This window comes from Aphis gossypii, chromosome 1, assembly GCF_020184175.1.
Source record: "Aphis gossypii isolate Hap1 chromosome 1, ASM2018417v2, whole genome shotgun sequence".
In the NCBI taxonomy this organism is placed as follows: domain Eukaryota; kingdom Metazoa; phylum Arthropoda; class Insecta; order Hemiptera; family Aphididae; genus Aphis; species Aphis gossypii.
The window spans coordinates 49080645-49103780 of NC_065530.1; the positions used below are offsets into that span (position 1 = coordinate 49080645).

General features: G+C 27.2%; 3 protein-coding genes and 1 long non-coding RNA gene across 5 annotated transcripts; 2 read left to right on the forward strand and 2 right to left on the reverse strand.

The window, feature by feature from the left end:
* Window positions 1–980: 980 nt before the first annotated feature.
* On the reverse strand, window positions 981–5012 carry LOC126555724 (uncharacterized). Its single transcript, XR_007606933.1, has 3 exons — window positions 2570–5012; window positions 1434–1633; window positions 981–1312 (listed from the first exon to the last, which is right to left on the reverse strand). It is a non-coding gene; the product is annotated as an uncharacterized LOC126555724 (long non-coding RNA).
* A 404-nt stretch (window positions 5013–5416) lies between these two features.
* On the forward strand, window positions 5417–10254 carry LOC114126821 (protein lifeguard 4-like). 2 transcript variants are annotated; one of them, XM_027990843.2, is made up of 9 exons: window positions 5417–5682; window positions 6436–6538; window positions 6627–6737; window positions 8941–9030; window positions 9103–9211; window positions 9298–9403; window positions 9546–9700; window positions 9805–9937; window positions 10021–10254. In XM_027990843.2, the coding sequence occupies exons 3-9, from the start codon at window positions 6716–6718 to the stop codon at window positions 10135–10137; spliced, it is 732 nt and encodes a 243-aa protein (XP_027846644.1). In that variant the 5' UTR covers window positions 5417–5682; window positions 6436–6538; window positions 6627–6715; the 3' UTR covers window positions 10138–10254. The 2 variants fall into 2 exon arrangements, with proteins under 2 accessions (XP_027846644.1, XP_027846643.1); XM_027990842.2 differs by lacking the exon at window positions 6436–6538.
* LOC114126824 (elongation factor G, mitochondrial) lies at window positions 10161–12871 on the reverse strand. Its single transcript, XM_027990851.2, has 2 exons — window positions 12691–12871; window positions 10161–12614 (listed from the first exon to the last, which is right to left on the reverse strand). Exon 2 carries the CDS (start codon window positions 12586–12588, stop codon window positions 10351–10353), a length of 2238 nt encoding a protein of 745 aa, XP_027846652.2. The 5' UTR covers window positions 12589–12614; window positions 12691–12871; the 3' UTR covers window positions 10161–10350.
* A 2593-nt stretch (window positions 12872–15464) lies between these two features.
* LOC114126830 (uncharacterized) lies at window positions 15465–20129 on the forward strand. The gene is made up of 2 exons (XM_027990858.2): window positions 15465–15654; window positions 17737–20129. Exons 1-2 carry the CDS (start codon window positions 15570–15572, stop codon window positions 19719–19721), a joined length of 2070 nt encoding a protein of 689 aa, XP_027846659.2. The 5' UTR covers window positions 15465–15569; the 3' UTR covers window positions 19722–20129.
* Window positions 20130–23136: the final 3007 nt, after the last annotated feature.

Below are 23136 nucleotides of genomic sequence, written 5' to 3' on the forward strand. Positions count from 1 at the left end.
AATATATAAAATTACTACGGTGAATAAATTAATATTTAATTTAAAATATAACTAGTTTTGATTATTAGCGTAATGATTAACTTAATATTTGACTACAACATTTAAATAAGATAAAGAATAAAAAAATCTAATGGCATTTGTACTTGACCTTTAAAAAAAATATAATATTGTAATAAATGAAGTAATTTTTTTAATATGTGCTTTAATCGTTGAAATAATGTAACCTCTACTCATCAAGCTGACATAGGTATATAGTATGTAATTTTCTATACCGTTTTTTAGACCAAAATGGATTTAAACACTGTTTTCAAATGCAAACCTGGTTGTGTCAAATCGATAAGTATAAAATATTTTAACAGTACCTATTGAAGTTCAAATTTTGAATAAAAATGTTGTCACTACTATTCTTTTACAATATATTATACTATTTTTATGCTTTGAAACTATTATTCTATGAACAGTGGTTTTCAATGTAGGTACAAAATAACCTTACTATACATAATTATTATTATTATTATTATACAAGATGTATGATGAAACCTCCTTCTTTTTAAAAAAACTTATCACCAATGAGAGCCTGATATGTTAATGATTGATGATATGCCAAACCTGCGTGCGAAAGGGACTTCGTTCCAAATGCGTGTCCCGAGACACGTTCATTTTTTGTAATACTAATGCTTAAGACTGAATTAAGACTGTAAAAATTGATTCCAAAAGTATTATATTTATTTCAAAACTATTCAGTTGACAATTGCAAACAATAGATGTCCATAGTTTTTGTAATGGAAATACATTTTTTTCAAACCATATGAATAATTAAAATTTTTTTTTAAATTTCATTTTGTTTAAATACACCACTTCTTAGAAAATAATATATATATATATATATGTTTGCAGAATATATATAAATGATTAAAATTATATAACATATAACTTTTAGTTTTATTCATATTAAATATGTTTAATTAAGCATTGTCCATTTTATATAATGTCTTTTTCCTAGTAAGTTGCATAAATTAATCTATCTATGATGAGTCATATAATATAATGAGTATATTACAATATTAAACGAAAAATAAAAATTTTAATAAAATATAATAATTAAATTCAAGTGCCATTGATAATTTGATTTATTGTTTATTCCAAGTCAAAATATTTTTCTTCCACCCTTTATTGGTATAGCCTTTTTTGTTTGTTTCAGAGATTTTGTACTAGTTGGTATATGTACTAATACGATTAACTGAATTAAACTTCCAATGTCTATAGGTTATATATTTTACATTTTGGACACTCTACTCCAGAACTTAGTCACCTAAAATTAAAATACATTTTTAAAATAATATTTTTTTTTAGAATCTAAACTAAGAAATTTAATTTTTAGATGTATTATAATGTAATTCTATATTTTTCATGAATCAACAATTTTGAATTACCTATATTATTGCACAGATAAAAAGAGATAAACTTAATAAGAAAATCGTTGTATAGTAGGCCCAGATGACAATTTTATTACCGAGATATTTCCACAGTGCATACCAAAAAATATGCGATATAAATGCTCAATACTTCTTTGAACTTATACAGGTTTGACAGAGGAAAGGTTAAAGAAACATACATCAGTTTTTCATTCTACCTACAAATGTCACATGTAATTAATTTATAGTTAATTTTTAAATGTTATAAACCTCTAGAAAAGCATGTATTCAAAATGTTCATATTACCTATAAATGTTGAAAAGAATTATACTTTTAAATATTATGACTGTTCTTAAAATAACAAATTATTGCATATTCAATATCCTTTTATATTTATAGATGTTTATATTGTTTACCACTATATATTACATACGAAATTATAGAACGAAATCAAATAGAATTACATTTAATGCACCATAGTGAAAATTTATATAAATGCCAGTACTGTAATAATATTGACTTTAATCGAGTTAATATGAAAACACACATGAAAAATGCCCATCTATCAGAAATATCCAATTCAGTACAATCCAATATAATTATTAACAGACAAACGATGTCAGTAGATAATAGTATTGACAGAGGTAGAAGCAAAGGTATATTATTAATGTGTATTACTAGCCTAAAATTAACTTAATTAAAAAGAAAAAATATATATTTGTCAATTAACTTGTACATTATAGATCCATCTAATGTGCCTCAATGGGTATGCAATATATATGCTCTACTGGTTTGAGATATACAGAAAAAGAGATAACATCACATATTTTAATGGCCCATAAAATATCAAATATGTTTAAATGTCCTATGTATCAATTTGAAAACAAGGACGATAATGCTAGTAGGTATATTTATAGAACATTATATATTGGAATATCCTCCAGTAGCAGTACAGTGCTCAAGAGTTTTTGAAATGTTTTGTATACACTTCAGATTAATTTTACTACTAAAAAATATTTATTCTTAAACCAAATTAAAAATTTTTAAGCTACATGCTTATATTTTTAAGTTATAATAATTAATAACCATTAATAATGAGTTAAATTTTAAATTTTTTATTTATTTGATTACTGATAAAGAAGAATTGCACAAACCTTAAAAAGGTGCAGATAACTTCTAGAACCGCAAGCTTTAGAAAGTATTGACGCTACACTCGTGTCTCCTACTTGTCGAGTAATTCTTATTGAATCAACACCATTGAAAATGAATAATAAATCTCGTGGTACATCAATAAGAGTCCAAAATTAGCGACTAAAAGCTCTTCAATTCAACCTCATAAACAGAAAACGTTAATAGATTTTTTAATAAGAATGATAAACTAGGAGCAATATCTTTAAATGGTCTACCCTTTGTATGTCCTAAATGCGATGATTTTAAAACTATTAATATAGAACTTTTTCGTGAACACTTATACAAAGAAGTCAATTATAAAACGTAAGCAATTCTTTTTATTTTTAGCAAAAAATTTGAAGTATAATTTTGTAATATTTGTAGATGGAAATGCTTGAAATATTTTGAAATATCCGATTCTCTTAAGAAAATGGCATGGCATGTTAAGAAACATGGAATTGGAAGCAAGTATGTAAAAATTGAAGATGGAGATAAATTAAAATGGGTACACAATTAGATTACTTTTTTTTATTATTGAAGTATATTTCATTTACCATTTTTAATTTTTATTTATTTGTTTAGGTTGATAGAGTTACTTTAAGCTATTAGACATTAGCGTTTGTTATTGACTGAATTTAATAAAAACAGTAAAACAAAACATATAAAAAATGTTGAGTCGTGTAAACTGTAATAGTTAATAGTAAAAGAATGTCTTATTTTCCTATTAAAGTTAGTATAAAATAGAATTTATGTGATATTTATAAAATAATAAATATATTTTATTTTTAGAAAAAAAAATATTGAACACGAGAAAAAAGAAGTATTAGTTTCTCAACCAAGCTCTGATCCTGCATCAAATGACGATGTCATTTGGTAGAAGATTCCGATAACGAATAATTTGGTACAACTTAAAATATTTATCTTTGTATTATTAAACACGAATTTTATTATATAATACTCAATCTTGAAATATTTTTAAAAAAACTAAAATTGTGTGTTCAAATAACGAAATTTTGATTTTTTTTTCTACAAGCAATAAATAATTGTCCTATCTAAGACTTTTTTTGTGGACACGATAACTTGTCGAAATAGTGCTTTAGGGATGGTTTCCGATGAAAAATTTAATGTTCTTGATAAATTATAGAGGTTAAAAGTAAGAATTTTTCAGTAGTTTTCGAAAAAATCGGGAAAAACCACAAAAAAAGTAACGGGAAAACCGGAATTTTCACGTAAAACCAATTTTCAACAAAATTATTTTTTTTTATTTTTGTAACTTCAAAACCAATCACTGTAAATACTTGATAATTGGTTACCAATTATCTGCAATTGGTTAATAAAAAGCAAATCCTATAAATCATGTGAACCTTATTAAGTTTTGATGAAAACAACGAAAGCAACTGATAAAAGCTAAACAGTTTTAAAAAATTTTAAATATAATAATGATATTTGAATTGGTATACAATTTTATTAATTTGCATAGGTCGAAGTACCTAAATATTATTTAATATTTCTAATATCTGTATTATATTTAATATTAAAAATTGACAAATTCATAAAATGTTAAATTTTTATTTTCATCAAGGACATGCTAAAATTGAAAAGTTTGAAATTTTGAAATTTTTTGAAATTGAAATGTGCAAAGTAAACTTGTTAATTCATTCAAACATTTCTATACTTTTTAAATTAAATTTCAAAAATTTGCCTAACTACAACTCCTTAAAAATGGTAGCTTACAGTGGTTTTAATGTTAAACATATTTAAGTAACTGTTTACAGTTTTTCGCTTTTTATTAGATTTTCTAAATATAGTTTGTTCTATGTGTTACCCTCTAAATAAAATGGTTAAATGTGAACATTGGCATCATCATACTCGACAAAGGCGCTTGCATTACTAACGAAATATTGAAGTTATATTAGGTATTTGTATAATGTTTGAAAGTATTAAAAAGTAAAAGCAAAAGTTTGTATACTATAAAAAATATTAATCAATGCCAGATAATAACTATGTATAAAATAATTTTAACTTTTTCATGAATAAGTGGTTACTTACTTTTACGTTAAAACAATGATTTAAAGTTACATCATTTTTATTTCTTACTATCTGTCCAATCTGTCCTCGTGTGAAATTCTACAGTATACAAAGGATACTTACATAAAACCGATTCTTTTTTTCTGTTACATTTTCAATATCAGGTATGAAATTAATAATTGAAAATGTTCTCCACTCCTGTAAATATAAATAAACACAATGGTTGCAGTCATAGGTTTATAACTGTAATAAAAAGTGATGGAGGGTATCATAAAGTTCTAATAAGTGAAATTATAACAAATAATCTGAAATAACAAAATATTCTAGTTAAATATCACTACAAAATTCACTAAAATAATAACAACGGATATGATTGTTCGAAGTGGTATACTTCCATGGAATCTCGAGTATTTCTATAGACTTCCGTGTACTTCCACGTACTTCCACGTACTTCCACGGACTTCCAAGTACTTCCAAGTACTTCCAAGTATTTCCAAGTACCTAGTTATTATACTAAATTCCAATTATATATTATTATATAGTTATAATAATATAATAAAGTTATTAATATACTAATATCCTGTAATAAAAATATTACTACTAGATGGCGTTTTAATCATTCGAACTTTTATAAGATAGTGGAGTGGTAATAAGGAGAAATAACATTGAATTCTCGATCACTCGACCTACACCACCACGATGATGATCCATTAGTGATATGTTTATTTACGGATTTACCACGATTAAAGATAGTATTATCATTTAATCTATTTTGTGTTATCTATATAAATAATAACAATATAATTCATACTTTACTGCCTTTACTGCTTTAATACAGTCTTAAAATTATTTATTTAGTACTTATAGTTACCAATAATTAATTAGTTTTATAGATCATTATTCAATAAACATTATCATTCATCACATATATCATACGTCGTATATGTAGCCGTTACTGTTTGAGTTGTTTAGTATATATTTTCCAATGATTTTATAGTTATGATGCCATATAAGCCTTTTTATTTACTATTTAATATAAATTAAAGTAGTGTACGATTTTCTCTAACTGGTAAGTGGTAATTAATACCCATCATCAGAAATTTTAAATACAGTAGAATCTCGATTATTTGTACTCTCTCATCTGAAACTTTGTATGTGCCGAAAGTAAAGAAATAGACACTTAGGAAAATGTTAACTTCACTGATGTCATGTATTTAAAAATAATAAATTAAGTAAGCAAAAATAAATACATAATATATAATTATAAATAGTAAATAATAAACAGCAAAAAACAAAGATTAATTACATTATATTTTAAGTCTTGATATAACTATATAACATGACAATGTACACATTTATAATATTGTTAAATAAATAATTAATGAGTGAATAAATTAACTGTAGTTTTCATTTATCCATGTGTCCCCTCCCCATAATTACTCCAGATAATTGAGGTTCTACTGTGGTTTCAGTAAATTTGGTCATTACAGAAACTGTACCTTTATCTATTTTTTTTAATATAAATCTTTTCCATGATTTTCAATTTTTTTTTTTTATTTATTATTTATAATTTTAATTTAAAATGTCATTATAATGTTTGTTTTAATTCCATTACACAACATTATAGTTATATTATGTCATCAATTAACTACTTATCTTGAATATCTTGATCCTCATTGGAAATATATTGCTAGGTAATAGCTAGCTTATCATCATGAATATTAGAATGTTTTAGTTTTTATGCTGTTATTTAATATTATAATGTTCTGAGGTCAGTGTTATTGTACATATATCTTCTAAATACGTAAAACTTGATTTTTAGACCATTAACTTATTTAAGTAAAAAATACAAGATAATCATGAATACACATAATTTTTTCAATTTTGATACAACTTGTAATGATTTTATCTTATTGTTAACAAAGGTAAAGTAGTTGTAAATACTTGATCCGTTAGTCATTATAACATGTACCTATACTAAATTGTAATTTTTTTTTTTATCTAATTTTCAAGATGAATATTTGACAAATGAATTTCCTAGACAGTATTCAATTATAATATCATATTTCCATACATTGTGGTGTGTACATACAACTGTGATTATGGATGATGTTAATTATTTGGGTAATTATTATTGATAACTAAGTTACATCCTAGAAGTAAGATGAAATCATACCCATGTTGTTTCTGTCTTACAAACTTACAACATAGCAGATATGTTTTCAACAGTTTCAATAAACAAGCCTATATTAAAAATATACAGATAATATTCTTATTTTTAAATTTAATAATAGGTATTTATTCACTTTATTATTAAACATTATTACACAAAATTTGATCTATTAAATACAAATTTGCCATGTATATTTGTAAAATGGAAACAACATACATGGATGCGGTGTCTTAATAAATTGTCACATGCGTATTTGCCCATTTTGAAATAATTCCTGAAATAATGGACATATCATAATTCTGTTTTTTTGTAAGACTCATGGGGATAATGACTACACATATTTCATATTTTAATTTACCTAATTTAATGTTTTAGTAAAAAAATTAAAAGTTAAACCATTTATAGAGTTAATTTTTATAAAAATGTTGACATTTCAACATTTTATTGTCATCTATTTCATGATTTTTAATAATTTTTCTAGTTTTGAGAAAAATAGTGAAATATTTAGTACCATATTAACAAGAACCTAGTAAAAAATTAGTAGCCTCAAGTTTGTGTGACCAACAAATACTTTTAATGTACTTAAAAAATATAGAAAATATATCGATGTTAATGAAAATAAAATGTTGATATATCAACAGTTTCAGAAAAATAAACTATAAAAAAGCTATTTTCAATTTTTTTACTAAAAAATTAAATTAAATTAAAATATAAAATACTTAATATAATCCTTGTCTCTTTGAGTCTTATGAAAAAAAAAAAATAAATAAATAAATATACTGAATTATGATATCTACATTATTTAAGGAATTATAGTAATGGGTAAATCTACATGGAACACTGTATAACATCTTGTTATTGGTTAAATGATTTAAACAATATCTATTGTGAAGTAGTGAACTTAATTTTTAAATGACACAATTTCATATTTAATTCTTTACCACCACCTTCATCCCACAATATATTCTACTAGGTACCCATTATTTATTTATAACAAAGTTATGATGTAAGTAAAATATGGCCAAACCTTAGCATAGACTTTGGTGCCACTGCCATCATCTTTTTAAAAAATTGACTCTGCTGTGTCAAAATTGAGCCTTTCGGCCTGCCACTGAACAATATGTATAATTTATCATACAATAACTTGCTTAAAAAGCTAATTTTGAAAATTTATTAGTTTATTACAAACCCCAAGTTGGGTATATTGAACAACTAATTGTTATGTTATCTGAAAAAATGTTGCCTTCTAATTTATTAAAAATAAATCATTTCAGTAATTATTTTGTTTAAATAAGACATAATCATAAATTCTGTTGTGTGGTTTTTTCATAAAAATAACATTAGTATTAGTAAAATGTATGATAGATAATTGTATACATTTTATTTTTTAATTTACTGTACTATTACTATGTAATTTCTTAATTAAAAAGTGCTGATTGGTAATTTCTGGGGTCGGATTTCAATGTAAAGTGCATCATTTTTTTGGTTGATCTTAGACAATTTCCATGCACACAATTTGTTTCATGTAACAGATACTTCAAAGCTGAAACTCATTTTTACATTTATTTGCATTTTTCAACCTTTTTACCTTTTTTAGCATTATTAAGTCATTTTGTTAGTTTTAATACATATTTGTTCAATGTACAATACAAATTTGGCCTATTGAAAATACTATCTAAAGATAAATTGTTTTCATGATATTAAAGTTGTTTTCGTTTAGATCGTATAAAAAAAGTATAATATAATATTATGGTATTTTTCATTTTTGTGGTAAAATGCATTTTCCAAAGACATTTTTGGCTATTTTTATAGCATATTTGTATGGTTTTAAGGGTAGCCCCTAGCAATTACAATTATTAATGAATAATATGAATAATAATAGAATTTAACCTTTAATTTAAATTTGTATAATAAGGGAAATAACAAACGCTAATAATTAATATATCTAAATACTATCTTTGAAGTCAACTAATTGTGTCTTCAGTAGGTAATCCAAATATTTATTGAATTGATACTTAATAATAGTTAAAATATTTTAAAATTAACTACCAGATTCGAGTACATAGTATTCAATGTACTTATTATAAGTGTTTTCTTACTTTATTTATTTTTGTTGAAATTACTTGATTATTTGTATCTTTTTTTTTTTTGTAGGTACAAACAACAATGAAGACAAAATAAATACTTCATATCATTTATTAAGTATAGAAAATACAGAGAAACAACATGTAAAAGTATGCCAAGGTAGGTAATTCAATATTTACATTCTCAACCTATTTCAATAAAATTGTATTCATGCTATAATTTTTGTTTTAGTATTTTTAAGAAAAGTATATACACTTCTGATACTTCAATTGTTTGCATTCAACTTTATGGGATTTTTCTGTTTATTTACACCAAAAATACGGTTTTTCATTTATAACTTGTAAGAAAAAAGATAAAAATATAATTAAATGCCTTAATGTATGCTTGTTAATCCATAATCAACAATATTAAATTTGTATGTTTCAGTGAATACATGTTATCTATTACATTAATTTTTAATGTGGCTGTACTTATTTTTTTACATATGAAACGCAAGCATTATCCTGCTAATCTTATAATTTTAATAATTTTTGTAAGTATACAAGCAATAAAAAATAAACCCCTTAGAGCTAATCTTTAATATTATTATTGAGTATGATAGAAATAAAGTTATACTGTAATATTATATACACTGTAATTTTAGAATTCCATTAACTTTAAAACCTTACATCTAGACTGTTATAGAAGCTTGTACCGTAGGAATTGTAGTCACGTCATTTGATTTATTTATACTGCTTCAAACATTGTTACTCACCTTAGTTTCAATAATAGCAACAACATTATATTTAAGTAAGACTAAGAGAGTGGGATTATCTTTGACTGAATATTGGTGAGTCTTTTAAGCTTGTTAGCAAATGTTATTACAACGATGTTTTAACATTAAATCAAAGCCCTTACATTTATTTATTTAATAATTTGGTTTTGTATTTTTAGTGTTTTGCTAATTATCACTATATTTTCGTCCGGTGTATTAGTACAAATAATACTAGGCAGTACTACATATGAACTCATATTGTCTAGTATCAGTTCATTATTATTTTCAATGTTCCTTGTGCATGATGCTCAGGTAAAAATATATTACAAAAAACTTTTTATAAAAATATATTAATGAAGTTAAGTTAAGTTAATGTATTTAACATTTGTTTGCAGAAATTGATGTGGAAATTACATCCTGAAGATTATGTTTTTGGTACCATCAGTATATATTTTGATATAATCAATTTAGTTCCTTATGCACTTCATAAAGTTTACAACTTCAGGCTATAAAATATTTAAAATTAAAAGACATATATTTTTATATTGTTATATAATTATTTTTTACATAATAATACATATATTTTAATTTATAATGCATATAAATAAAATAATAATTTATAAATAAAATTATTATTTTGAAACAAATATATTACAAATGTTAACAAGATGGTGTACTAGAAAAAAAAAATTCAGTCAATGTAGCTAATTAATGGTATTTTTTTCTTATGACTTGGTATTCTTTTTTGAATTGAGGAAAGCTTGTAGTTGGCCTGTACTTTCTAAATAATTCATTACTACTTTTTCTTGAGTTTCAGGTGTTGTTGGCGAGTATCTAACATATTCCATACTGAATTCTCCTTTACCTTGAGTTAATGATCTTAATTCTCCTGCGAATCCAAACATGCAGTTTAATGGAACCTCTGCATAAATTGTAACCCAATCAGAAGTTCCTTCACTTCCACTAATGATACCATTGCGTTTATTAAATTGGCCCATTACAGATCCTTGAAATTCTATAGGTACAACTGCTTCAACTTCCATAATCGGTTCTAACACTTGCCAAGCTGCTTCCTCGTATGCTTGTTTAATAGCACCTTGTGTAGCTAGTATAAATGCCAACTCACTGGAATCCACAGTATGATGAGCTCCATCTAATAACCTCATGCGTACTCCTGATATTCTATGACCTGAGTATAATCCTTTCTCAGCCATCATTTTAAAACCTTTTATTATTCCAGGAATGAACTGCTTAGGTACGTTAGGTCCAGATGTTTCATCAATAAAATCTAAATTTGTGTTTTCATTTGGTGGTAATGGCTCTAAAATACCTATTACTCTGGCATATTGTCCTTGACCACCGTGTTGCTTCTTATGGAAATAATCAAATTCAAAAGGAGATACCAAAGTTTCTCGGAATGCAACTTTTGGTTTACCTAACGTTACTGGACAGTTGTACTCTTTTAGCATTCTTTGACCATAAATTTCTAAATGCAATTCGCCCATACCAGAAACTATAGTTTCTTTGTTATCTGCATCATACTGAAACTTAAAAGTTGGATCTTCTTTAGTAAATCGAGCTACAGCTTTACTGAAATTGTCCCTATCTTTTGTATTGACTGGTGAAATAGCCATAGACACAACTGGATCTGGTACAAAAATAGATTCCAATGAAATGTTGAGTTTTTTATCAACAATAAAAGTATCACCACTAGCACAATCTACACCAAATAGAGCAAAAATATCACCAGCATATACTTCATTGACTTCTTCCATTTGATCTGCGTGCAAACGTACCAATCTTGATAACCGTACTTTTTTAGATGTTCTAAAATTGTAAATGGTATCTCCTTTAGATAATTTACCTTGGTAACATCTCATGTACGTCAACTGACCAAATCTTCCAGCTTCTAATTTAAATGCTAAGGCAATGAATGGATGAGTTCCATCTCTTCTAGGATCTAATATTACTTTTTCAGGGTTATTAATATCATCAGTCTGTCGTAATGCCACATTTTCTACTTCTCCGGGATTTGGTAAATAAGATAAAACAGCATCCAACAGGGGTTGAACACCTTTGTTTTTCAACGCTGTTCCGAGGAGAACAGGTGTAAATGTTCTCTTAATACAGCAACGCCGAATCGCATCAATTAATTCTTGTTCAGTAGGAGTTTTTTCTTCAAGAAACATTTCTCCTAATTGTTCATCCACATTGGACACATGTTCTATCAATTCCTGACGTTTTTCTTTGGCTACTTTTTTCATATCTTCTGGAATATCACCATATTCTATGTCATCTCCAAAATCACCATTAAAATAAATTGACCTCATATGAATCAAGTCGATAATTCCTTTAATGTTGTTTTCGTGTTCAATTGGTAGCTGTAAAAATGCAGCGTTGTGTCCAAGCTTACTTTTTAAATTAGCTAAAACTTTGTATGGATTAGCACCAAGTCTATCTAATTTGTTAATAAATGCTATACAAGGAACATTATATCGTTTCATTTGTCTATTAACTGTTAACGTTTGACTTTGTACACCCCCTACTGCACATAGCACTAAAACTGCACCATCTAAAACTCTCAGTGCTCTTTCTACTTCAACAGTAAAATCAACATGACCTGGTGTATCGATTATGTTAATATTGTAATTTTTCCAAATTGTATAAGTAGCTGCAGATTGTATTGTTATGCCTCTCTGCCTTTCTAATTCCATTGAATCCATAGTTGCTCCTACATTGTCTTTACCTTTAACTTCGTGCATTTTAGCTATTTTACCTGTATAATACAAAATCCTTTCAGTCAAAGTAGTTTTTCCAGAATCTATATGTGCTGAAATGCCAATGTTTCGGATGTATTCCAATTGTTTGATATCATTGTTTTTTGCAACATTGCACATGCATCGTATCCACACATTTGCTTTTTTTAAAATAGCTTGTCTACCAAAATTAAGTCCAAAATACATTATATTTTTTTTTGTTAGCGTTTAACCTATAAACATTAATAATAATATACATATATTAGACATCAATCTGTTATTATTAACATAATTGAACATAATACTTACTTTTCCAGACTATGTTGCCCGGAATCGAGCCAGGAGGTTTTGATTAATGTAATTTGCAAATTGCAATAGTAATTAATATTTAATGCAATATTGAGAAATTTTAAAGTGCTGTTATCATTATTTTTCGGTTTCTTGTTATCACAGATTATTCATCATTGCTCTTACAATGTAAGTACCGCATGGTAGAATCATGGTCATCTGCAGTCGGGATGGGTACAGTTCGGCCTCGAGATAACAGCCATATTTTTTATCACCATTAGAATTTAGCAATTTACTATCAAATACCATTCATGTGGTGCTATCTAGTCATATAAAAATGTGTTTTATTGCAACCCATAAAATGGCATAAATCATGAAGAGAGCGTAACTATATTCTAACTCCTGAGTCTCGACTTTTTAGTGATTTGGTGTTAATTCAATGGCCAGAATACCGGGTGGTAAATTATATACTATATAATAATATAAACCAGTAACCTCAACGGTATTATTTGTTTAAGAATATATTTTATGATGTAATGATAGCTAAAAAAATGAATTTTGCTTCTTTTCAATAAGCAAAAGGTTGTAAGGTATAGAGGTAAGTTTAAAATGTTCCCACTTACCTTGTCAAAAACTGAATTTACATTGTTGATTGGGTTTTTACGAATTATTTAAATTATTTAGCTCTCCGATTCTTATAACTATCTACCTATCAATAATGTCTGATATTAACAAAATAGTAACTATAATAGTAAATTATATCTTTATTTATGTGAGTCACATGTCAGCGATCATAATTAATTTTTATTATAGTGTATACTCAAAGACATAAATCATTATAAATTTGGTTATTTTAAAAGAATACTTAGAGAATACAATGCCATTTTTAATAACATAAAAACATCACGTTTAAAGGATTTAAAAATAATATTATAAATCGGACTCTTACTAATAACATAAACATAATCCACTGGCCACTACACTAGTCACTTAATTACCTATATATTTTGTATTATTATGCCTCACAATCTAACATTGTATAATAACATAATTATAATTAATTGTTGTTTTGATTAAATGTATTAATAGTTTTCTTATTTTTTTTCAACATTATCTTCAATCCGGGTTGATTGTAAATGGTAAAACTGTAGCTATATAACAATTCGTATAGGCTGAAATTACTCAGAGATCAAAATATTAAACTAAGTGATAAATTGCAAACGCATCATAGAATTTCTAACTATTTACTTTTCCTCTTTTCCTTATCCCTTTATGTTCACCTATAACATGTTCACGAAGCGTACAAATGTAGCTAATATATTTACTGATATTAATTAAGAAAAAAACATATTTATACTTTATACGTAGACGCGAATTCAGAGAGGAGTGCTATAGCACTCTAACAAAAAAAAAAAAAAAAATTGAGAAGTATTATTTTCTTAATAATTGATAACCAGATGAAATCGTAAAGAAAATTGATTCTAAAATTAATTGTAACACTATTATGAAATATTAAATGTGTGATCACTGATGTCATAAATTATAAATTAATTATAATTTATTTATTTATTGTTACATTAACGATTAACACTTTATAACAATTTTCAATCAGGAAAATGTTAAACCATTCAAAAACAAAACACTCGCAATTGTTTTAAAATCAGAACATAAAAGGTCTACATGCAGATATTTCTGCATCAGTAATATTAACTTATATTGTATTTTAATTCTATCGTATAAATTAATTAACTGATTATATACATCAATATAATTTATATAGTATTTAATTGTTACACAGTTGAGTATTTTTTCTTATGCTACCTAGTACTTTTGTTTTTATTATTCTATATAAATTTGTAAAAATGAAACTGCTTCTGTTAATATGAATGATAAAATTATAATATTATAAATAGTACGTGATGAAATTTAATTTTTTCCAATAAAAGAATTTGTTTTAGATGTGTTTTTAATGTTTCTACTCGTGCTTATCCTTTTGAACATTAAGCACTAAAACACATTGATTTTGAGTACTAAAAAGATTCTTGCCTTCAAGATGGACTTGATGGACTATGGAGTATACAGAATACGATACTTAAACCTCATAAAAAAATCCTTGATCCGCCACTGCTTATACGAAATCATTTTCGTTCATTTATTATATCTTATCTCTTAGTTATTATACATAAAGGATTAATGTATAAGAATATTTTAGTATAGGTATTTTAGAATTTCTTCGCAATAATATTATAATTACATTCACGCCTGTAATATAATACAATAGTCAGTAGTGGTTTTTGAGTTTTTCGATCATAACTTTTTTTCTATTTATAATTAAAAAAAAAATAATAATTATAGTCATTAGTCGTGTGTCCTTTACTCCTTTTTAATATGTGATACGAATTTCGGAGTGAAGGCCTCTTGAATCTTGGTGTAGTCGTTACGACTAACGATGATATTTAAACGAACAACAGCAGATTGATAGTACGTATTACAATAATATTATTTTACCTACTTGGCTAACCTCTATACTAAAATAACAACAATTATTATTATATTTCGCTTTCGTATTATGAAGTCTAAGGTCAATGATGACTCATCACACGCGGTGTCCATAACCGGATTCCTACCTATATAGTATACCTATGACACAACACGATTAGAATATTATCGTATCAAACGATAGACGATTTCCATTTTGCAAAATACCCAGCTGATATGTTACTTGAAGAATTCAGTGGAATGAGAAGATTTGTTGGCGCGCCCAAGGTCGTATTTCCAGTACACTGCAGGTAAATTTTTATCCATATTATATTCTGTAGATAGGTTCAAAGCAACGGTAAAACGATGTATTAATATAAAATAATCACACAATTAATATTCAATTGTTAAAATTAATTATCATGTTTTTCACGTCTTATAAACATTTCCAATGTTTCGTTTTACTGAACATCATCGCGTCACTAACATATGCCGCAGTCGCCCCGAGTGAGTATAAAATAATATATTATTATTGTTAAAACATAGGATATAATTTAATAATATTATTAATAGTTAAATAAACACAATATTATACTTATTAGTTGTTTACATATTATTATAACAGTGTACACGCACGCGATTGAAACTATCGATTGATTGTATGTATAATTATGTATTATAATAAATTGGAACTATACTTATACTTACTTGTCACTTGACTATACTTGAGTGACTTCTGTAAACCATTTTATCCAATAAAACTTACTGCTGTTACAGCGTGAATGTGCAACAAATAACAATAATATATTAATAATATCAAGTATGTATTGTGTATAGTAATTTACGAGTAGGTAAAGAAAAACACATAGTACCTATTCGTAAATATTTTTCCGAATATATTTTGTTTTTTCATTTCGTATTCATTTATAATCCTTATAAGTAATAATTCAAATTTCCATATTCATTATTCTATAAAGTTTTACATTTATTATACTATATTAGGTATTATTATTTATTATTTAATATTTATTAATTAATTATTGTTTACGATTTACACTATTTACAATACATACAATATTTGTTTGCAATTACCAATGGGCATATAAGACAATTAATTATCATACAATAAATTAATAGCTATAGATATATATATTATATAGGTATTTCGAATCTAGAAAAAATAGAAAAAAAAACGTCAAAGTATAAAAACGTCAAATACGTCATTTTACTTTAAAATTCCAAATATTAATTAAAGTAATTTATAATTTATAAGACAATTCTTAAATTTAATGAGTAAATAATAATAAGAATAAATCATTTTTTTTGTGCCAACTTGTGAACTGTGAAAAAAAATAAAATTCTAAAACAAATACAAAATACAACTGTAGAACTAACTATACAAGAAAAAGTATTTCGGTAAATTTTTCACTAAACTTTTTTCCGCGATTTTTTTAACCTAATCTGAGGGTTACATTTCTCTAAGTCCATGTACATTGTTCTGTGGTATTTCAATGAACATTTTTTTGTACACCTCCACGTTAATCGCTTGCGTCCTTCATGTTTCATTATATAAGAATATCGCTCCCAATACATTTTGAACTCCCCTTTGCTTGATCTAATAAATTCCATATTTAATATATTTATCAAATTAAAAATTATTAACTGTAATATAATGATGTACTGTAATGTATCGAAATCGAGATCAAGATGTAACTGACGCTTAACGTTTTACACAAATTATATGGAACCTATAGTTTTTCTCCATAATCTTTTCATAACATCCATAGTCGTAAATTAAACTTTTATTATACTTAAAATAAGTAGGTAATAGGTTTTTACGTACAAAGAGAGATATCTGTATTCTATTATTATTAGTATTATTATTATTATCGTGACTTCGCTCATCAAAACTACGTATAGTTAGGTTAGGTACGTACAGACGAAACCGGGAAACGTCTTACGATTACATTTTTAACGATAAAATTTGGTTTATTACAGGTATCCACGGTATTGACAAATACTTAATACATCTTACATATTATTACTTATTTAATTCAGGCATTAACATCAATAAATCAAAACTTAAAGTGCAAAAATTAATATTAATATAAAGTTTATTTCAACAAGCATACTTTTGAATTTTTATACATATCTACTTAGGTATATATTAAAAAAAATAATTTTTAATAGCAATAACATATAATTTTCGACATTTAAGATTTATTTTCATTATTATTTACTTATTTAATTTAACAATTGACTTATGATATAATAATACTTAAACTAATATTTGGAATTTTAAAGTAAAATGCATTTGTCGTTTATTACCGATAATTACCTACCAGGCATTTAATATACGATATGATTACGTCAAATAAATCAAAGTTTAACAATACTCTGATGTAGGTCTACAAATAGTTTTAATATCATTAAGATTAAGGTAAAATAAACCCGAATAAACACAATTATTAATAAAAGATGTTAACATTTTTGCTGATAAAAAAAATAAACATTAAAAATATGTTTCCAAAGTTATTGTGATGTTGTGAGATCTTTAATTTTGAAAATTTTTCGTTTTCCATGTTTCAGTTAAAGTAGATTGTTGGTGGACAGGATGCCAGTTGAACACTTGGAAAGTGGTCGGATGCGATCAGTACAATCGAACGCAGCAAAACATCAAATATTGTGATGGTGGTTCGGAGTATTACTGTTGTACGTCTGACCGTGACAAGGTGACGCCGCCAGTCGATAACTGTTGGTGGACAGGATGCCAGTTGAACACTTGGAAAGTGGTCGGATGCAATCAGTATAACCGAATACAGAAAAACGTTAAAAATTGTTATGGCGGTTCGGAGTATTACTGTTGTACGGCGGGCCAAGAGAACATGAAGCAGCCTGCCAATGAATGTTGGTGGACAGGATGCCAGTTGAACACTTGGAAAGTGGTCGGTTGCGATCAATACAACCGAACGCAGCAAAACATCAAAAATTGCAACGGTGGTTCGGAGTATTACTGTTGTACGACAGGCCATGAGAACGTGAACGATAAAGTGAATGAGATTGTGACACAGCCTGCCAATGATTGTTGGTGGACAGGGTGCCAGCTGAGCACGTGGCCCGTGGTCGGATGTGATCAGTACAACCGAATACAGAAAAACGTCAAAAATTGTAACGGCGGTTCGGAGTATTACTGTTGTACGGCGGGACAAGAGAACTTGAACATGAACGTGAACGTCAACAATAAAGTGAATGAGAACGTGATGCAGCCTGCTAATGACTGTTGGTGGACAGGGTGCCAGCCCAACACGTGGTTAGTGGTTGGATGCAGTCAATACAACCGAACGCAGCAAAACATCAAAAATTGTGACGGTGGTTCGGAGTATTACTGTTGTACGACAGGCCAAGAGAACTTGAACGTGAACGTGAACGAGAAAGTGAATGAGAACGTGATGCAGCCTGCTAATGACTGTTGGTGGACAGGGTGCCAGCCCTACACGTGGTTAGTGGTTGGATGTAGTCAATACAACCGAACGCAGCAAAACATCAAAAATTGTGACGGTGGTTCGGAGTATTACTGTTGTACGACGGGCCAAGAGAACTTGAACGTGAACGTGAACGATAAAGTGAACGAGAACGTGATGCAGCCTGCCAATGACTGTTGGTGGACAGGGTGCCAGCCCAATACGTGGTTAGTGGTTGGATGCAGTCAATACAACCGAACGCAGAAAAACGTTAAAGATTGTTATGGTGGTTCAGAGTATTACTGTTGCACGACGGGCCAAGAGAACTTGAACGTGAACGTGAACGAGAAAGTGAATGAGAACGTGATGCAGCCTGCTAATGACTGTTGGTGGACAGGGTGCCAGCCCAACACGTGGTTAGTGGTTGGATGCAGTCAGTACAACCGAACGCAACAAAACATCAAAAATTGTGACGGTGGTTCGGAGTATTACTGTTGTACGACGGGCCAAGAGAACTTGAACGTGAACGTGAACGAGAAAGTGAACGAGATCGTAACACAGCCTGCCAATGACTGTTGGTGGACAGGGTGCCAGCCCAATACGTGGTTAGTGGTTGGATGCAGCCAATACAACCGAACGCAGAAAAACGTTAAAGATTGTAATGGAGGTTCAGAATATTACTGTTGCACGACGGGCCAAGAGAACTTGAACGTGAACGTGAACGATAAAGTGAACGAGAACTTGAACGTGAACGTGAACGATAAAGTGAACGAGAACGTGATGCAGCCTGAAGATGACTGTTGGTGGACAGAGTGTCAACTGAACAGCTGGGAGGTCAGGGTCTGTGACAGCTACAATAGAACCGAAAGGGAGCGGACAGCGTGCGAGTTGGGAGGGCTTAAGTATGAATGTTGTGCTCGTCGTGAAATTGATAATATCGATGTCCGTGGTGGCTTTTTTGAAGATAACTGTTTATGGTCGAGATGTCAACCGAAGGAGATGAGTGGTCGTGGTTGTCCGTCGAACACTGTTCAAATGGGTTTGCACCCATGTCCCAACGGTGATCTGTTCCACTGCTGTTCGGAAAGCATTTCCGTCGATGTCAATGGGTAGTTGCCTATAATATATTACTATAATATTATAAGTGTAGAACGTATATAGAGTTTAATGCATCGAAAAACGTATATATGAAGTACGAATTCACTTCATTAGCTCAAAATATGCAAAATTATGTAAAATTAACTTGATAAAACTAATTCATAATTATTTGTAAATGGTATTATTATAGATACCGATCAATAAATAATATTCTTATGCTGGAATTTATATAAAATCAATTATTTAAATGGTGTTAAAATTATTTGCCTGAATGGGCCGTATATTTACGATGGGATTGCGTTTGTCCTAAGTAACACAAAGAACATTAATAGTGTTAGACTTTTTCGAATATTATTATAACTATTAAAATGTATTGTAAATTTTATTTTTAAATTTTAGATATAGAAAGTATTTAGTTATAAAGTGTTTGTTGAAATTATTAACCTAACCTAACCTGTATGGACGTCTTTGAATAATCCGTAATATTTTTGGGGGCAGTGGTGGGATATAGTAAACTCCAGTATCTCGCTATCACAGATAAATTCGAGCAGAAAACGTTCAGCAGTATATTAGAAGAAAAGAAAAACGAACGAACAATTGAAGCGGACCATTTTAAATACAACATATTTTATACACTATTTAAATATATTGCATAAGGTAATATTAACAATATAAAATATTATTATTTTATTTTATAAAAAGAATAGAGATGACGTGAGTATATATACGTAATACTCGTATATTATTATGTACCGCACTGCGTGTATAAATGTCTCTATACGAACGGGATGATTCGTACGAATACATTTTAATTGATTAACAAATTCCAAGGCGTAGAACAATAAGTACCTATTAGCTTTTACTTCTGCTTAATAAAAACCACTATAGAAATAAACAATAATAAAAAATTAAATACAGTAAGCTCCACTTAATGTGTTATCGCTAATTTATATATTCAAAAGCTTATTAAAATCAAAAATGAAAATCTCAAGCCATATATCTTAGGTTAGAAATGTTAAATTAGGTGACCTTTTATTAAAATCTTTAAATATCGAATAATCGAATTACTTTTATAAACATTCTCATCATGTTTATAATATTTAAAACTGATTATAGTAAGTTATTATGCAATGTACATAAATCATTATGTGTTTAATTTTAAATAATTAAAAATTATATTATGTATATTATATGAATAATATGGATTTTAATTCCTGGCTAATATTATGAAAATAAAATTAGTAGATTATCATGTAGGTACAATCGAAAATTTATAGTTTCTTCAATTTATCTTAATTTTTTTTTAAAACATATTATAAATATAAAATCATTAAAAAAAAAATAATGTGTTTTATGGAATCAACCGTTTAATAGAGTCAAAATGACCTGAACCTATATGATCACATTGAGTGGAACAAACTTTACTAAAACACATGTAAAATTTAAACATAATATTAAAATTTATATATAGGTAGTATTGGAAAAAAATTAAGGAAATACTAAACCGAATAATTAATTCATCAAAGATTTTATTGAACATTATTTTAGCATGAAAAATATACTGATTAAAACCTTCGATGCTATTAAAATTATATAAATTATTAATGTCGCAGCAGAAGCCACAAATCGGATTAAAAATTCTCGAGAATAATATACGTATACAATTGTGCATGAACGGACCTAGTATTATAATTATTAGTAAATATTGAATAGAATTTTCGGACCTATTAAAAGTAGAAATTTTAAATTGTTGTGTAGCAAAAATATACGGATTAATATAAATGAATTCTTTATTTAATTGAAAACTATTAGAAGAGTTTTAAATGCTATCAAAATGAAAAATATTATTAAAAATTTCTCAGACAATCATTTATTCGAATTAGATACCTACTACTAGGCACGTAAAATTCCATAGCGATTCTTGATTTTTTTTTAATATAGATACACCTATTTGACATATTAGAAACGTTTGGTTTGGCTTTAGATTTTATCAGAAAACATAATATCTAACATCGGCATTTAACTTAGAATCAACGATTGTTTTAACGTTTTCCGAAAATATATGTCAAGCCTAAAACATAGTTATTTGTATCATTATTTTGATATTGTTGAAATCTATAAAATTAAATCTTTGAATCAAACAGATTTCGTCTTTACATATTGCATCCTTTTTTTTGGATTGTGCTACACCATTGTATATTATGCGAACAACTCCGAATTTATTACACTACGAATTTTCAGTTTTTATATTTACATTTTACATTAACCATAAAAAATGCGAAGAACGAATGAAGAACATTTGCAGGTTTACTCGTGAATTTATTGTTAAGGAATTGTCAAATTTAGTTATATAGTAGTGGTTGTATATATTAATATGTATTTCGTTTAAGAGAATTATCATCCAATATCCATCACTATAAAACTTTAAATTTCATAAAGCACACTACACCTTTTTCGATAAAAAAAAAAAAAAAATGATTTTTTTATTATAATATCATTGTCACGACAAAACACACCAACAAAATAGAAAATGGATTAATTATTATTATATAATTTGTAAAACAAAAAATACTATATCTATGCATTATCGTTCATTAATTATAAACTAAAATATACAAGTTATTTATGAAACAATGTAGGTACCTAATATGTATAATATTATTAGACTATGCAAATTTGAATCATCATTAAAATGTAGTAATTTCGATGGTATAAAATATTGTCGGGACAATTTGAATTTAATTATTGTATTTAAATGATATACCATACTGTATTTAATTGGTTATTTGTGAGTTGTGAGTAATGTATGCAATTGAGTAAAAATATAAAATATTACCTTGATTTTCAATATTTTTATACTCTTAATAATCGAAAATTGCTAATAGTTAAATTATTTAAAAAAAAAAAACCTTGTGGTATGTCGATATCATCACACACACTTAATTATATCATATTTATACAATATATTGTGTACGTTTGATATTTCAGTTATGGTGTAATTTTGTGAATATTAATATCAGAGTTTTAGTTTTACATTACATACAGGCTTCAATATTATTGTCACCACGGCATTACGGTCAAGATAAATAACTAATATAATGTTGACCAAAGTATTGTTTTACTATTGATATTTGTGTACCTATACTAGTTGTATCCAAATTCCGAATTATTCACCCTGGAAAAAAATGATAATATATTAAATACGGCGTAAATAAAGTTAATATTTTAATAGCATTCAATAAAATATATTAATCGTCTTTAAGAAACATTTTACTATTAATTAAATCATCATTTTTTATCATATATAAGTACAACAAAATTTTCAAAATATTGAGAGAAATTTTAAGCCATTTAAACGTTTTAAACCATGAACCTATAATATTTACACCGGTCTATACGGTACCTATATCTGTATTAATTTGTGAATTAA

Excerpts from the sequence above, each read along its gene's own strand:
- LOC114126821 (XM_027990843.2), top strand. The coding sequence starts at position 6,716 with ATGGATGATGTTAATTATTTGG. Across the intron at positions 6,738-8,940 it reads GGATGATGTTAATTATTTGG|GTACAAACAACAATGAAGAC; the intron begins GTAATTATTATT and ends TTTTTTTTGTAG. Across the intron at positions 9,701-9,804 it reads TTATCTTTGACTGAATATTG|TGTTTTGCTAATTATCACTA; the intron begins GTGAGTCTTTTA and ends TTGTATTTTTAG.
- LOC114126824 (XM_027990851.2), bottom strand. The coding sequence starts at position 12,588 with ATGTATTTTGGACTTAATTTTGGTAGACAAGCTATTTTAAAAAAAGCA.
- LOC114126830 (XM_027990858.2), top strand. The coding sequence starts at position 15,570 with ATGTTTTTCACGTCTTATAAACATTTCCAATGTTTCGTTTTACTGAAC. Across the intron at positions 15,655-17,736 it reads ATATGCCGCAGTCGCCCCGA|TTAAAGTAGATTGTTGGTGG; the intron begins GTGAGTATAAAA and ends TCCATGTTTCAG.